At 62.8% G+C, this 15,929-nt stretch overlaps 1 protein-coding gene across 1 annotated transcript in view; it reads left to right on the top strand.

Moving 5' to 3' along the window:
* Positions 1 to 15,929, top strand: part of LOC126080709 (mucin-2-like) — a 37,355-nt gene that overhangs the window by 19,945 nt on the left and 1,481 nt on the right. Inside the window, exons 35-54 of the mRNA XM_049891888.1 lie at positions 629 to 1,837; positions 2,540 to 2,959; positions 3,055 to 3,148; positions 3,726 to 4,373; positions 5,628 to 6,952; positions 7,301 to 7,340; positions 8,080 to 8,291; positions 8,524 to 8,698; positions 9,176 to 9,423; positions 9,888 to 10,071; positions 10,400 to 10,613; positions 11,287 to 11,465; positions 11,675 to 11,744; positions 11,862 to 11,962; positions 12,516 to 12,547; positions 13,368 to 13,545; positions 13,901 to 14,005; positions 14,221 to 14,261; positions 14,491 to 14,613; positions 14,986 to 15,084. Of these exons, the coding sequence (XP_049747845.1) occupies positions 629 to 1,837; positions 2,540 to 2,959; positions 3,055 to 3,148; positions 3,726 to 4,373; positions 5,628 to 6,952; positions 7,301 to 7,340; positions 8,080 to 8,291; positions 8,524 to 8,698; positions 9,176 to 9,423; positions 9,888 to 10,071; positions 10,400 to 10,613; positions 11,287 to 11,465; positions 11,675 to 11,744; positions 11,862 to 11,962; positions 12,516 to 12,547; positions 13,368 to 13,545; positions 13,901 to 14,005; positions 14,221 to 14,261; positions 14,491 to 14,613; positions 14,986 to 15,084 (5,697 nt within the window). The remainder of the gene's footprint in view (positions 1 to 628; positions 1,838 to 2,539; positions 2,960 to 3,054; positions 3,149 to 3,725; positions 4,374 to 5,627; positions 6,953 to 7,300; positions 7,341 to 8,079; positions 8,292 to 8,523; positions 8,699 to 9,175; positions 9,424 to 9,887; positions 10,072 to 10,399; positions 10,614 to 11,286; positions 11,466 to 11,674; positions 11,745 to 11,861; positions 11,963 to 12,515; positions 12,548 to 13,367; positions 13,546 to 13,900; positions 14,006 to 14,220; positions 14,262 to 14,490; positions 14,614 to 14,985; positions 15,085 to 15,929) is intronic.

Here is a 15,929-nt window from a genome sequence, read left to right as displayed (position 1 = left end):
CACGACCTCCACCATCAGCGCCACCCCAGTTACCACGACCCCCATTGTCAGTACCACCTCAGGGACCACGACCTCCGCCATCAGCACCACCCCACGGACCACGACCCCCACTGTCAGTACCGCCTCAGGGACCACGACCTCCACCATCAGCACCACCCCAGGGACCACGACCCCCACTGTCAGTACCACCTCAGGGACCACGACCTCCACCATCAGCGCCACTCCAGGGACCACGACCCCCACTGTCAGTACCACCTCAGGGACCACGACCCCCACTGTCAGTACCACCTCAGGGACCACGACCTCCACCATCAGCACCACCCCACGGACCACGACCCCCACTGTCAGTACCACCTCAGGGACAACGACCCCCACTGTCAGTACCACCTCAGGGACCACGACCTCCACCATCAGCACCACCCTAGGTACCTTATCTCCTACTGTCAGCACCACCCCAGGGACCACGACTCCCACTGTCAGTACCGCCTCAGGGACCACGACCTCTACCATCAGCGCCACCCCAGGGACCACGACACCCATTGTCAGTACCACCTCAGGGACCACGACCTCCGCCATCAGCACCACCCCACGGACCACGACCCCCACTGTCAGTACCACCTCAGGGACCACGACCCCCACCGTCAGTACCACCTCAGGGACCACGACCTCTACCATCAGCGCCACCCCAGGGACCACGACCCCCACTGTCAGTACCACCTCAGGGACCACGACCCCCACCGTCAGTACCGCATCAGGGACCACGACCTCCACCGTCAGCGCCACCCCAGGGACCACGACCCCCACTGTCAGTGCCACCTCAGGGACCACGACCTCCACCATCAGCACAACCCCACGGACAACGACCCCCACTGTCAGTACCGCCTCAGGGACCACGACCCCCACTGTCAGTACCACCTCAGGGACCACGACCTCCACCATCAGCACCACCCCAGGGACCACGACCCCCACTGTCAGTACCACCTCAGGGACCACGACCTCCACCATCAGCGCCACTCCAGGGACCACGACCCCCACTGTCAGTACCACCTCAGGGACCACGACCCCCACTGTCAGTACCACCTCAGGGACCAAGACCTCCACCATCAGCACCACCCCACGGACCACGACCCCCACTGTCAGTACCACCTCAGGGACAACGACCCCCACTGTCAGTACCACCTCAGGGACCACGACCTCCACCATCAGCACCACCCTAGGTACCTTATCTCCTACTGTCAGCACCACCCCAGGGACCACGACTCCCACTGTCAGTACCGCCTCAGGGACCACGACCTCTACCATCAGCGCCACCCCAGGGACCACGACACCCATTGTCAGTACCACCTCAGGGACCACGACCTCCGCCATCAGCACCACCCCACGGACCACGACCCCCACTGTCAGTACCACCTCAGGGACCACGACCCCCACCGTCAGTACCACCTCAGGGACCACGACCTCTACCATCAGCGCCACCCCAGGGACCACGACCCCCACTGTCAGTACCACCTCAGGGACCACGACCCCCACCGTCAGTACCGCATCAGGGACCACGACCTCCACCGTCAGCGCCACCCCAGGGACCACGACCCCCACTGTCAGTGCCACCTCAGGGACCACGACCTCCACCATCAGCACAACCCCACGGACAACGACCCCCACTGTCAGTACCGCCTCAGGGACCACGACCCCCACTGTCAGTACCACCTCAGGGACCACGACCTCCACCATCAGCGCCACTCCAGGGACAACGACCCCCACTGTCAGTACCACCTCAGGGACCACGACCCCCACTGTCAGTACCACCTCAGGGACCACGACCTCCACCATCAGCGCCACCCCAGGGACCACGACCACCACTGTCAGTACCACCTCAGGGACCACGACCCCCACTGTCAGTACCGCCTCAGGGACCACGACCTCCACCATCAGCGCCACCCCAGTTACCACGACCCCCATTGTCAGTACCACCTCAGGGACCACGACCTCCGCCATCAGCACCACCCCACGGACCACGACCCCCACTGTCAGTACCGCCTCAGGGACCACGACCTCCACCATCAGCACCACCCCAGGGACCACGACCCCCACTGTCAGTACCACCTCAGGGACCACGACCTCCACCATCAGCGCCACTCCAGGGACCACGACCCCCACTGTCAGTACCACCTCAGGGACCACGACCCCCACTGTCAGTACCACCTCAGGGACCACGACCTCCACCATCAGCACCACCGCACGGACCACGACCCCCACTGTCAGTACCACCTCAGGGACAACGACCCCCACTGTCAGTACCGCCTCAGGGACCACGACCTCCACCATCAGCACCACCCTAGGTACCTTATCTCCTACTGTCAGCACCACCCCAGGGACCACGACTCCCACTGTCAGTACCGCCTCAGGGACCACGACCTCTACCATCAGCGCCACCCCAGGGACCACGACACCCATTGTCAGTACCACCTCAGGGACCACGACCTCCGCCATCAGCACCACCCCACGGACCACGACCCCCACTGTCAGTACCACCTCAGGGACCACGACCCCCACCGTCAGTACCACCTCAGGGACCACGACCTCTACCATCAGCGCCACCCCAGGGACCACGACCCCCACTGTCAGTACCACCTCAGGGACCACGACCCCCACCGTCAGTACCGCATCAGGGACCACGACCTCCACCGTCAGCGCCACCCCAGGGACCACGACCCCCACTGTCAGTGCCACCTCAGGGACCACGACCTCCACCATCAGCACAACCCCACGGACAACGACCCCCACTGTCAGTACCGCCTCAGGGACCACGACCCCCACTGTCAGTACCACCTCAGGGACCACGACCTCCACCATCAGCGCCACTCCAGGGACAACGACCCCCACTGTCAGTACCACCTCAGGGACCACGACCCCCACTGTCAGTACCACCTCAGGGACCACGACCTCCACCATCAGCGCCACCCCAGGGACCACGACCACCACTGTCAGTACCACCTCAGGGACCACGACCCCCACTGTCAGTACCGCCTCAGGGACCACGACCTCCACCATCAGCGCCACCCCAGTTACCACGACCCCCATTGTCAGTACCACCTCAGGGACCACGACCTCCGCCATCAGCACCACCCCACGGACCACGACCCCCACTGTCAGTACCGCCTCAGGGACCACGACCTCCACCATCAGCACCACCCCAGGGACCACGACCCCCACTGTCAGTACCACCTCAGGGACCACGACCTCCACCATCAGCGCCACTCCAGGGACCACGACCCCCACTGTCAGTACCACCTCAGGGACCACGACCCCCACTGTCAGTACCGCCTCCGGGACCACGACCTCCACCATCAGCGCCACCTCAGGGACCACGACCCCCACTGTCAGCACCACCTCAGGGACCACGATCTCCACCATCAGCGGCACCCCACGGACCACGACCCCCACTGTCAGTACCACCTCAGGGACCACGACCTCCACCATCAGCGCCACCCCAGGGACCACGACCCCCACTGTCAGTACCACCTCAGGGACCACGACCTCCACCATCAGCACCACCCCAGGGACCACGACCCCCACTGTCAGTACCACCTCAGGGACCACGACCCCCACTATCAGCACCACCCCAGGGACCACGACTCCCCCTGTCAGTACCGCCTCAGGGACCACGATGTCCACCATCAGCGCCACCCCAGGGACCACGACCCCCACTGTCATTACCACCTCAGGGACCACGACCTCCGCCATCAGCACCACCCCACGGACCACGACCCCCACTGTCAGTACCACCTCAGGGACCACGACCTCCACCATCAGCACCACCCCACGGACCACGACCCCTACTGTCAGCACCACCTCAGGGACCACGACCCCCACTGTCAGTACCGCCTCAGGGACCACGACCTCCACCATCAGCGCCACCCCAGGGAGCCCGACCCCCATTGTCAGTACCACCTCAGGGACCACGACCTCCGCCATCAGCACCACCCCACGGACCACGACCCCCACTGTCAGTACCACCTCAGGGACCACGACCTCCACCATCAGCACCACCCCACGGACCACGACCCCCACTGTCAGTACCACCTCAGGGACCACGACCCCCACTGTCAGTACCACTTCAGGGACCACGACCTCCACCATTAGCGCCACCCCAGGGACCACGACCCCCACTGTCAGTACCATCTCAGGGACCACGACCTCCACCATCAGCACCACCCCAGCGCCCACGACCTCCACCATCAGCACCACCCTAGGTACCTTATCTCCTACTGTCAGCACCACCCCAGGGACCACGACTCCCACTGTCAGTACCGCCTCAGGGACCACGACCTCCACCATCAGCGCCACCCCAGGGACCACGACCCCCATTGTCAGTACCACCTCAGGGACCACGACCTCCGCCATCAGCACCACCCCACGGACCACGACCCCCACTGTCGGTACCACCTCAGGGACCACGACCTCCACCATCAGCACCACCCCACGGACCACGACCCCCACTGTCAGTACCACCTCAGGGACCACGACCTCCATCATGAGCACCACCCTAGGTACCTTATCTCCTACTGTCAGCACCACCTCAGGGATCACGACCCCCACTGTCAGTACCGCCTCAGGGACCACGACCTCCACCATCAGCGGCACCCCAGGGAGCCCGACCCCCATTGTCAGTACCACCTCAGGGACCACGACCTCCGCCATCAGCACCACCCCACGGACCACGACCCCCACTGTCAGTACCACCTCAGGGACCACGACCTCCACCATCAGCACCACCCCACGGACCACGACCCCCACTGTCAGTACCACCTCAGGGACCACGACCCCCACTGTCAGTACCACTTCAGGGACCACGACCTCCACCATCAGCACCACCCCACGGACCACGACCCCCACTGTCAGGACCACGACCCCCACTGTCAGTACCACCCCAGGGACCACGACCCCCACTGTCAGTACCATCTCAGGGACCACGACCTCCACCATCAGCACCACCCCAGCGCCCACGACCTCCACCATCAGCACCACCCTAGGTACCTTATCTGCTACTGTCAGCACCACCCCAGGGACCACGACTCCCACTGTCAGTACCGCCTCAGGGACCACGACCTCCACCATCAGCGCCACCCCAGGGACCACGACCCCCATTGTCAGTACCACCTCAGGGACCATGATCTCCGCCATCAGCACCACCCCACGGACCACGACCCCCACTGTCGGTACCACCTCAGGGACCACGACCCCCACTGTCAGTACCACCTCAGGGACCACGACCTCCACCATCAGCGCCACCCCAGGGACCACGACCTCCACCATCAGCACCACCCCATGGACCACGACCCCCACTGTCAGTACCACCTCGGGGACCACGACCCCCACTGTCAGTACCACCTCAGGGACCACGACCTACACCATCAGCAGCTCCCCACGGACCACGACCCCCACTGTCAGTACCACCTCAGGGACCACGACCCCCACTGTCAGTACCACCTCAGGGACCACGACCTCCAGCATCAGCGCCACCCCAGGGACCACGACCTCCACCATCAGCACCACCCTAGGTACCTCATATCCTACTGTCAGCACCACCCCAGGGACCACGACCCCCACTGTCAGTACCACCTTAGGGACCACGACCTCCACCCTCAGCGCCACCCCAGGGACCACGACCCCCACTGTCAGTACCACCTCAGGGACTACGACCTCCACCATCGGCACCACCCCAGGGACCACGACCCCCACTGTCAGTACCACCTCAGGGACCACGACCTCCACCATCAGCACCACCCCAGGGACCACGACCCCCACTGTCAGTACCACCTCAGGGACCACGACCTCCACCATCAGCGCCACCCCAGGGACCACGACCCCCACTGTCAGTACCACCTCAGGGACCACGACCTCCACCATCAGCGCTACCCCAGGGACCACGACCCCCACTGTCAGTACCACCTCAGGGACCACGACCTCCACCATCAGCAGCACCCCACGGACCACGACCCCCACTGTCAGTACCACCTCAGGGACCACGACCCCCACTGTCAGTACCACCTCAGGGACCACGACCTCCACCATCAGCGCCACCCCAGGGACCACGACCTCCACCATCAGCACCACCCTAGGTACCTCATATCCTACTGTCAGCACCACCCCAGGGACCACGACCCCCACTGTCAGTACCACCTCAGGGACCACGACCTCCACCATCAGCGCCACCCCAGGGACCACGACCCCCACTGTCAGTACCACCTCAGGGACCACGACCTCCACCATCAGCGCTACCCCAGGGACCACGACCCCCACTGTCAGTACCACCTCAGGGACCACGACCTCCACCATCAGCACCACCCCAGGGACCACGACCCCCACTGTCAGTACCACCCCAGGGACCACGACCCCCACTGTCAGTACCACCCCAGGGACCACGACCCCCACTGTCAGTACCACATCAGGGACCACGACCTCCACCATCAGCGCCACCCCAGGGACCACGACCCCCACTGTCAGTGCCACCTCAGGGACCAGGACCTCCACCATCAGCACCACCCAAGGGACCACGACCCCCAGTGTCAGTACCACCCCAGGGACCACGACCCCCACTGTCAGTACCACATCAGGGACCACGACCTCCACCATCAGCGCCACCCCAGGGACCACGACCCCCACTGTCAGTGCCACCTCAGGGACCAGGACCTCCACCATCAGCACCACCCAAGGGACCACGACCCCCACTGTCAGTACCACCTCAGGGACCACGACCCCCACTGTCAGTACCACCTCAGGGACCACGACCCCCACTGTCAGTACCACCTCAGGGACCACGATCTCCACCATCAGCACCACCCCAGAGACCACGACCCCTACTGTCAGTACCACCCCAGGGAGCACAACCTCCACCCCAGGTACCACAACTGCCACTGTCGGTACCACCCCAGGTTCCACGTCCCTCACTGTCAGCATCACCCCAGGGACCGCTACCACAATTGTTGGCACCCCCACGGGGACAACAACTCCCATTGTCAGCACTACTACAGGGGCCACAATCCGAACACCTTCCATTAGCACCACGATAAGGAGCACAACTTTCACTGTCATCACCACCCCAGGGACCAAGACCCCAAAACCCACCATCAGCACAGCTACAGGGAGCCCAATACCCCCCATTAGCACCACTGAGCCTACGACCTCTGCGACGACCAGCATGACCACGGAGACCCCCGGTTTGTCCACCTCCGCAGTCAGCTCATCGCCCACACCCAGCGTCATCTACAGCAGCGCTCCAGTCTCAACCGTCACTGAGATATGGTGCTGCTATTTGAATGGCACATTCTTCAGCCCAGGTATCTATGCTATTGCTTTCTTGTACCCTGGCAACCTAGGGTGGTGGGTTTCTGCCTTCTTCTGCCAGTCGTTTAGAAGTCCTTTTGAAGGTCCATACACAGCTTCCTGGGGAATCTAGAAGCTGGGTGCATGGGGCCAGGGCTCCTACAAGCCCAGGACCTGGTTGGCCTCACGTCAAAGAGGTGTGTTGGGGTACCTAAGAACAGATTGCACAGGAGAATGTTAGAACAGGCAAGGGTGGCCTTTGTTCAAGAGGGAGCTGCAACACGGGGAGAGAGGATGGGGAGGGGGAAGAAGGTGTAATGCGGGGAGTCCTCTGCAGTGGTTGAGAGGCTCCACCACTGTCCTACCTCCTCCCTTGAGACTGAGTTAGCATTGGCTGGTATGCACTGAGGTGGCAATAGGGCCGCTTTGCACTGAATGCTTTCTTTCCTTATGATCAGGCCACTGGGGTCCTGGGAGACCAGGGGGCCAGGAGGAGAGGGGCAGGAAGGAAGGGAAAGGAAACTTAGTTTGCTGGAGTGAATCATGAAGTCTTGCTTGCTCCTTGCTGTAAGCCCAGCTGTTTCCCAGAACATAAGCATGTGGGATGATTTCTCTAACAAAAGGCTCTGGGAAAACTCAGCTTTGTCAGGGCTATGTCCCCCAGGCCCCTGAAGCAGGCAGGATGGGCCTTCCTTTGGAGGCCTCCATGGGGACACTTGAGGGCATACACCAGCCTCTCCCCCCTCTCCGTAGGCGAAGTGGTGTACAACGGCACACATGGGGACCTCTGCTATTACGTGAACTGCTCCCTGGAGTGCACCCTCGAGTTCTTCAACTGGTCCTGCCCATCCACGCCCTCACCGGCTAGCACACCCTCCAAGCCAACATGTCCCTCCACAACACCATCCACGCCCCCGCCGACCACCACGCCCACTGGATGCCCTAACTTTGATCCTCCCCGACAGGTCAGTGGGTGGTGAGTGGGTGCTGTACCCCAGGCCCAGAGCCAGGTATTGTTCAGGCTGTCCACAGCCGCACCCCTGGGCTGTCTGTAGGGCTGAGGGGCCTCCTGCACAGCTTCCCTCAGCCTCCAGCCTCCTGGGTGAGACCGTAGGCATCCAGCCCCCTCCCGGGGAGCAGGACTGAGTCTGGGTGGCCTGGGAGCCATGTGACCCTGTGCCCCCCCACTGCCTGCAGGCGAATGAGACCTGGAGGCTCTGTGACTGCCTCATGGCCACCTGCAAGCACGACAACACGGTGGAGATTGTGAAGGTGGAGTGCAAGCCCCCGCCCATGCCCACCTGCACCAACGGCCTCAAGCCCGTGGAGGTGTGGGATCCCGATGGCTGCTGCTGGCACTGGGAGTGCGACTGTGAGTACCCCTGCTGCCGTCCTCCTGCCTCCTCTCCTCAGTGGTTAGGGCTCCAGGAAGAGATGGCTGTGGCCCCTTGGGTGCAGACCCTGGTCAGACAGTGGCCCCTGAGGGCAGGGTGTTTGCCAGGGCCAGGCATGGACCAAGGGACTTGTCACAGGTCCCCTTGTCCACCCACCACCTTGGGCTGGGGCCTGGGCAATGAGGACCTAGCTTGGTGCCGTGTGGTCGGGGGGGTGAGGGTGCCACTGAGGTTGAGAAGGACTGGAGCTGAGGTTTGAGCTCAAAGCTCCTGGACCTGAGGCCAGGTCACCCCCCACCCTGGCCTGTGGCGTGTGCTGCCATGGGGTGTACCTCGGCACCCCATGGCAGATGCCCGGGGGCCGGACTTTTCTGGACTAACCAGGTCCTGGGTCCTGGGTCCCAGCCCTGGACCCCCGGCCGGGCACCACCAGCTCACGGGTGCTTCCTCCCCAGGCTACTGCACAGGCTGGGGGGACCCACACTACGTCACCTTCGACGGGCTCTACTACAGCTACCAGGGCAACTGCACATACGTGCTGGTGGAACAGATCACCCCCAAGGTGGACAACTTTGGGGTCTACATCGACAACTACCACTGTGACGTCAACGACAAGGTCTCCTGTCCCCGAACCCTCATCGTGCACCACAAGACGCAGGAAGTACTGATCAAGACAGTGCAAATGGTGCCCATAAAGGTGCAGGTACGTGGCACAGCGGAGTGGCAGGGCGTCACGGAGGCTGGGGTGCAGTGCCTCCCAGAAGTGGGAGAGTGGTGGGGCAGCCCCTCTCAAGGGCCCTCCAGTGTGTTCACCTGCTCCTGCCCCTGCCCACTCTGCGCACAGGTCTCTGGGTTAGAGGCCCCGTCCCGAGGACGGAGGATGCAGTGAGGCCCTGACTCACCCAGCTGAGCCTTTTCCATCGGGGACCTCACTCCACCTGACTGCTGGTGTCCTGGGGGCCCCACGTCCTGAAGACTCTGAGGGAAGAGCCCTTGCTGGCTCACCCCTGGTCCTGCTGGAAAGAAGTCAGAAGGGAAAAGGAAGGGGAGAGCGGAGGGCAGAGATCTGAGAGCAGGGGTGGGCATGGCGTCTGCTCAGTTGATGAGCCTCCTTTCTGGGCGCTGCCGGCTGCCCCCTGATCTGGTGCGTCCATCTGTCTGGCGCAGGTGCAGGTCAACAGGCAGGCAGTGGCACTGCCCTACCAGAAGGACGGGCTGCAGGTGTATGAGCTGGGCATCAACTACGTGGTGGATATCCCCGAGCTGGGCGCCCTCATCTCCTACAATGGCCTCTCCTTCTCCATCAAGCTGCCCTACAGGCTTTTTGGCAACAACACCCAGGGCCAGTGTGGTAAGCCAATGAGCTTGTGCTCGGGGTGGCAACTGGGGCAGAGGTTGCCTGTGCGTGGGAGCATGTGTGCCTGTGTGTGTGTGGATGGATGTGTGTGAGCATGTGTGTGAGTGTGTGTGCATGGACCTGGTGGCTGCTGTGGGCTTCCTGTTCTGCTCGGGGCCTGTCACAATCATCTGGGTTCAGTCCCTGAGAGGAACCAGTCACCTGGCCTAGTCTGTGCCCCCCGTCCTCTGGGCTGGTCATAGGGTACAGTCTGGGGTGAGGAGGGTCCTCTGTGGGCCAGCCTGGCTCCTGAGAGGCTCATGGCGGCCTCCCTATGGTGTAGGCACGTGCACCAATAACACTGCGGATGACTGCATGCGGCCCAGTGGGGAGATCGTCTCCAACTGCGAGATTGTGGCCGACGAATGGGTGGTGAACGACCCCTCCAAGCCCAACTGCCCCCACACTGTGGGCACCACCAAGCGCCCAGCTGTCACCAAGCCAGCGAACACAACCTCCTGTGTGCCGTCCCCTCTCTGTGAGCTCATCAAAGACAGGTGACCTGCCCAGCCTGTCTGAGCCTCAGCCTGGTCTCTGGGGACTGCAGGGCTGTGTGGAAGCCCAGCCTCTCTGGGCCTGCTCTCCTCTTCCATGGAGATGGATGGTGCAGGGTGAGAGGCTGGGTCACCGGACCCCAGGACCTGGTCCCACAGGGCTGCGCTGCCTTTTCATCCCTCCCGCCTGTGCCTTTTTGCCTGACTACATGTCACCTGCCCCCTGGGAGGGCGCACGTTCAGCTGGCTTGAGGCATGGGGTAGACCAGCCGGCTCGCGCCTAGTTAGGCCAGGCCTGATGGGGAGGAGGCAGGCTGGGCCATCCCCTGGGCAGCTGGCAGCAATCAGAGAACAAGCTCCCGCCCCAGAGGCATTGCTGGCAGGGGCCCACCACAGGGTATGGTTGAGAGGTGCAGCTTCCCTCTGGGGGCCTGACCAGAGCTGCATCCCTGGGCCACAGCCCCACTCTCCTCCCCATGGCCACAGTTCTCTGCTTCTGTCTTCAGTCACAGATGCCCCTCTGGTCACTGGGCTGCGGTCACCCCTCTCTGGCAGACCCCCTCTCCCCCACCTCCCGCCCCGTCAGCATGGGGATGGGGGTGGTCCACGGCAGGTGCCGGCTGCGAGCGAGGGGAGGGGTCGCTGCTGCTGGAGCCTGACCCGCGCCCTCCCGCAGCCTGTTCGCCCAGTGTCACTCCCTGGCGCCGCCGCAGGACTACTACGACGCCTGCGTGTTTGACAGCTGCTTCGCGCCTGGCCAGGGCCTGGAGTGCGCCAGCCTGCAGACCTACGCGGCCCTCTGTGCACAGGCGGACATCTGCGTGGACTGGCGACCCCGCACCCAGGGGGCCTGCAGTGAGTGCCGCTCCTGGCCGGGATGGGGGGCGAGGCGGGCCAGGACTAGAGCGGCTGGAGGGGCGGCGTGCTGCGGACCTCGCCCTGCTGAGCGCAACGCTGCACCGCCAGCCGGCCGCGGGCCTCTCTGGGGGCGGGACGGCAGGCCTGTCACTCAGAACCCGTGCGCCTTTGGCCGGCCCCGCCCCTGACTCCTCCTCCCTCCCCAGCGCTGACCTGCCCGTCCCACCGGGAGTACCGGGCCTGCGGGCCTGCGGAGGAGCCCACCTGCAAGTCCAGGTGAGCCGCCTGCGGGGGGACAGGGCCGGGGCCGGCAGGGGGAGCCGGGCGGCAACATCTGCGCGAAGTGGTCCAGCCGCGTCCGTGCCTCCATTTGACGGTGACCCCCATACCCAGCTCCCAGAAGCAGAACACCACGCACCTGGTGGAAGGCTGCTTCTGTCCTAGGGGCACCAAGAACTACGCCCCCGGCTTCGACGTCTGCGTGCGGCATTGCGGTAAGTTGCCGGCTGGCTTTTTTAAAATAATATTTTCTTGAGTTTCTGATGAGAGTTTACACAGCAAGTTAGGTTCCCATGTGACAGTTTCCACGCAAGTTGTTCAGTGACATTAATTCCATTTATCACCACGTTTTTGTCAGCATTCCCCTTCATTGCCTTCAGGTTGTTCCCTCTCCAGTCCTCTAGTTTCCCTGCCTCCTTATCTTTTCATCTTTAATTTTGAGAAATTGTTGACGTTTTGGTCTCATAGGATGTTTTTTAAGTAGGACACTGGTCTTATGGGTAATATCCTTTATTTTGTGTGCCACTGTGCTGTTTTGGTAAAAGTGATCTCCAGATAGACCCGGTTCCAGGTTTAAAGTGTATCTCAGGGAGATAGTCTCGGGGATGTCCTCTGTTCTGTACTGTTCTAGTTTGTCTGGCATGCCGGCTGGCTTTCCCTCCCTCCCACCACCTCCTTGGGTCCCCAGAGGCCATGAGGCTGACCCAGCTCCCTGGGGTGTGGGGGCCAGGACTCTTGTAACAGAATCTATTTCCTCCCCACTTCCAGGTTGTGTGGGACCCGATGACGTGCCCAGAGCAGTAAGCACCCCTACCCCCACCTTTATACTGGGGGAGATTCTGTTGCCAGCCCAGAACTTGGGGGTCTGGGGTGTGGTGGAGGGAGAGAGGATGTGAGAATATGGGAGCCTCAAAAACCAAGTAACAGGCCATTAAGGTCCTGGACAGCTGAACTAGTGGGTTTAGCCACCTTACCACTCACCCATCTATTCATTCATCATCCAGTTACCCACTCACCCACCCACTCACCCATCCATCTATTCACCTACCCGTCCAGTCACCCATTCACTCAGCTACATACTCATCCACCCACTCATTGACCACCCAGCCACCTTCCGTCCATTCATTCGGCCGTCCATCCACCCATACATACATACACACACCTACCCACTCACTCACCCACCCATCCATCTACCTTTCCTTCCACTCAGCACCCAGCCACTCACCTATCCAACCATTTACCTGTCCACCCACCACCATTGGCCAGTGACACTGTATCCAAACCTGAGATAACACCTTAATTACCCAAGGGTTTCCTGTGTTTCCTTGCACATGGTCACCAGGTGCATGACTGATTTGTTTGCTCAGACCTGTATGAATCCACCAGACACGTGTTGTGCACCTGCCGCATGCCAGCAGGCCCAGGCTGGCAAACCCTGATGACGGTCACAGCGGTGTGCTGTTAGTAACCAGTTCCCTGAATGAGCAGCCACCCTCCTGCTCAGAGGTGGGGAGGGGCACAGCCTTCCCACAAGACTCCTCAGCAGGCTGCCCAGTGCAGCTGACCACAGCAAAGCCGAGCCGCCCTTCTTCCTGGCTCACTCCGTTCCCTCCCCCGCAGTTTGGGGAGCGCTTTGAATTCGACTGCAAAGACTGCCTTTGCCTGGAGGGCGGGAGAGGCATTTTCTGCCAGCCCAAGAAATGCAGCCTGCAGCTGTCCACAAGTTGTGAGGAGGATGGCACCTACCCCGTCACGGAGGTCAACCCTGATGACACCTGCTGCAAAATTACTTCCTGCAGTAAGAGGACCCCTGGGGGCAGGGGGTTCCTGGCGGGGTCTCTCTCCGGGCCCTCGATGTCACTGAGCATGTCCCCTGCAGGCTGGGGTGCATGCTGTCACCTCCATAGCCCTTGTGGCCCCTGGGGTGGCAGTTCTTCCAGATGGAACTAGTTGGGGGAGTACCCATGGGGCCCCGCAGGGCCTGCGCTGGAGGCTGGAGTGTCAGTATGGCCTACCGCGAAGGTTGCCACGTGTTGGAGTGTTGGAGGAGGGCTGTGGGCTCAGGGTTGGCCTGGGGGCGGGGGGGGGGGGACATCTACAGAGGCCCCTGGAGGGAGCCATGCTCTTGTTCTTGCGTTCTCCTCCCCTCCCAGAGTGCAACACCAGCCGGTGTCTGGAGAAGCCTCCTACGTGCAAACTGGGATTTGAGCCGAAGAGCAATACAGTCCCTGGGAGGTGCTGCCCACTTTACTCATGTGGTGAGCAGCGCCCTGGTCCTGGACGTGGGGTGGGGGGATTCTGATGGCCACCATCGGGCACCTTGCCCGGGTCAGGGCTGTGGGTTAGGGTGAGCAGCATGGCCTGGGGGGCTTCAGTCTCTGGGGGGCACAGGCAGCCACCATGGACACAGGCCCCCACCATGGGCACAGGCCCCCCTCTGTCGCTGACCCACGTTCTCACCCTTTTTCCCAAGAGCCCAAGGGCGTATGTGTCGTGGAAAATGCTGAGTACCAGGTGAGCCCTGGGGGCAGGGGCAGGGCGCGGGATGGAGGCGGAGGTGGGGCGGAGAGGGTGGGGCTCCTGGGCAACTCGGGGGCGGGGCGGGGGACCTGTGAGGGTCCACGCTAGGAGGCTCCCTCACAGGGGTCAGGATCAGGGCCGCCCTCAGGGACAGGAGTCGGCGGTTCTGAAGTGGGTGGTGAGCCGCGGGGGTCACGCCTCACCGTCTCCCGTGTGCCCAAAGCCCGGCTCTCCAGTTTATGCTTCCAAGTGCCAGAACTGCTTCTGCACCAAAGACGTGAACAAGGAGACCCAGCTGCACGTCATCAACTGCACCCACGTGCCCTGCATCACCCACTGCAACCCCGTAAGCGCCGGCGCCCTCACCTCCCTCTAGATCTGTCCGGAGAGCCCATCACCCCATGCCCCTTCCCACGGTCTCGTCTTAAAGGCTTATTGTAGCAAAGACAAGGGCGATTCCGACCACAGCTCCGTTCCCCTTTCCAATGCCCGCCCCTCCACGTGCTCCCCTTCGCCCACCTCTTTACCGTCCTTCCTGGGACCGCCTCCCACGACGGAGGGTCTTGGCGGCTCCAAAGGCAGCCCTGTCCGAGGTGGGTGCGCAGCACGCCCGGCCCGCGAGAGGCCGCGGTCGGTGGGAGCGGTCCCAGGAGCTGGGGTGGGCTGAGTCCTGGGGTGGGTGGCCACCGCAGGCTCAGTCCCCGGGCCGTGTTCCCAGGGCTTCGAGCTCGTGGAGGCCCCCGGCGAGTGCTGCAAGAAGTGTGAGCAGACCCACTGCGTCATCCGACAGCAGGACAACCAGAACCTCGTCCTGAAGGTGGGCTGTGCAGGGCCCGGGCGGGGCTGTGGGCGGGGCCAGGAGCTATGGGCGGAGCTGCAGGCGGGGCCCTGGGGCTGTGGGCGGGGCCCCGGGGACTGTGGGCGGGGCCCCGGGGGCTGCGGGCGGAGCTGCGGGCGGGGCCCTGGGGCTGTGGGCGGAGCTGCAGGCGGGGCCCTGGGGCTGCGGGCGGGGCCCCGGGGCTGTGGGCGGGCCAGGAGGGCGGGGTCTCCCGCTCGTCTCCTGACACAGGGGACAGGGCCAGGGCCTGGGAAGACTCGGGGCTTCCCCGGCCGAATCCTCTTAGTCATGGAAAAGGCTGCGTATGAGTGTCCTGCGACGGCCCTAACATAATTATCGCGAACTGTGTGGCTTTAAACCACACGGATGTGTTCCCTCACCATCCGAAGGCCAGAAGTCCGAAATCAAGGTGTCGGCAGGGCCACGCTCCCTCCAAAGGCCCTAAGGGACGAGCCTTCCTTGCCTCTTCCAGCTTCTGGTGGTAGCCAGCTATCCTCGGTGTTCCCCATTTTTTGCCTCAGTCTCCACGAAGCCCACTCCTCTCCTGGTGTCTTCCCTTCTGTGTCTCCTGAGGGCACTGGTCAGTGAATTAAGGCCAGCCTGCCCTGGTGGCACAGTGGTAAAGTCCTTGGCTGCTAACCAAAAGGTCGGCAGTTCAAATCCACTAGCTGCTCCTTGGAAACCCTATGGGGCAGTCCTACTCGGTCCTTTCGGTTCACTATATGAGTCAGAATCCACCCGACAGCAGTGGGTTTGGATTTTTGTTTTTTGGGTAGTCCATGATGATCTTAATTAACTTACATCTTCAACTTCGTTACATCTAT

This window comes from Elephas maximus, chromosome 7 (genome assembly GCF_024166365.1).
Source record: "Elephas maximus indicus isolate mEleMax1 chromosome 7, mEleMax1 primary haplotype, whole genome shotgun sequence".
In the NCBI taxonomy this organism is placed as follows: domain Eukaryota; kingdom Metazoa; phylum Chordata; class Mammalia; order Proboscidea; family Elephantidae; genus Elephas; species Elephas maximus.
The sequence above is the reverse complement of the archived record's forward strand: the minus strand, read 5'-3'. Positions and strand labels throughout refer to the sequence as shown.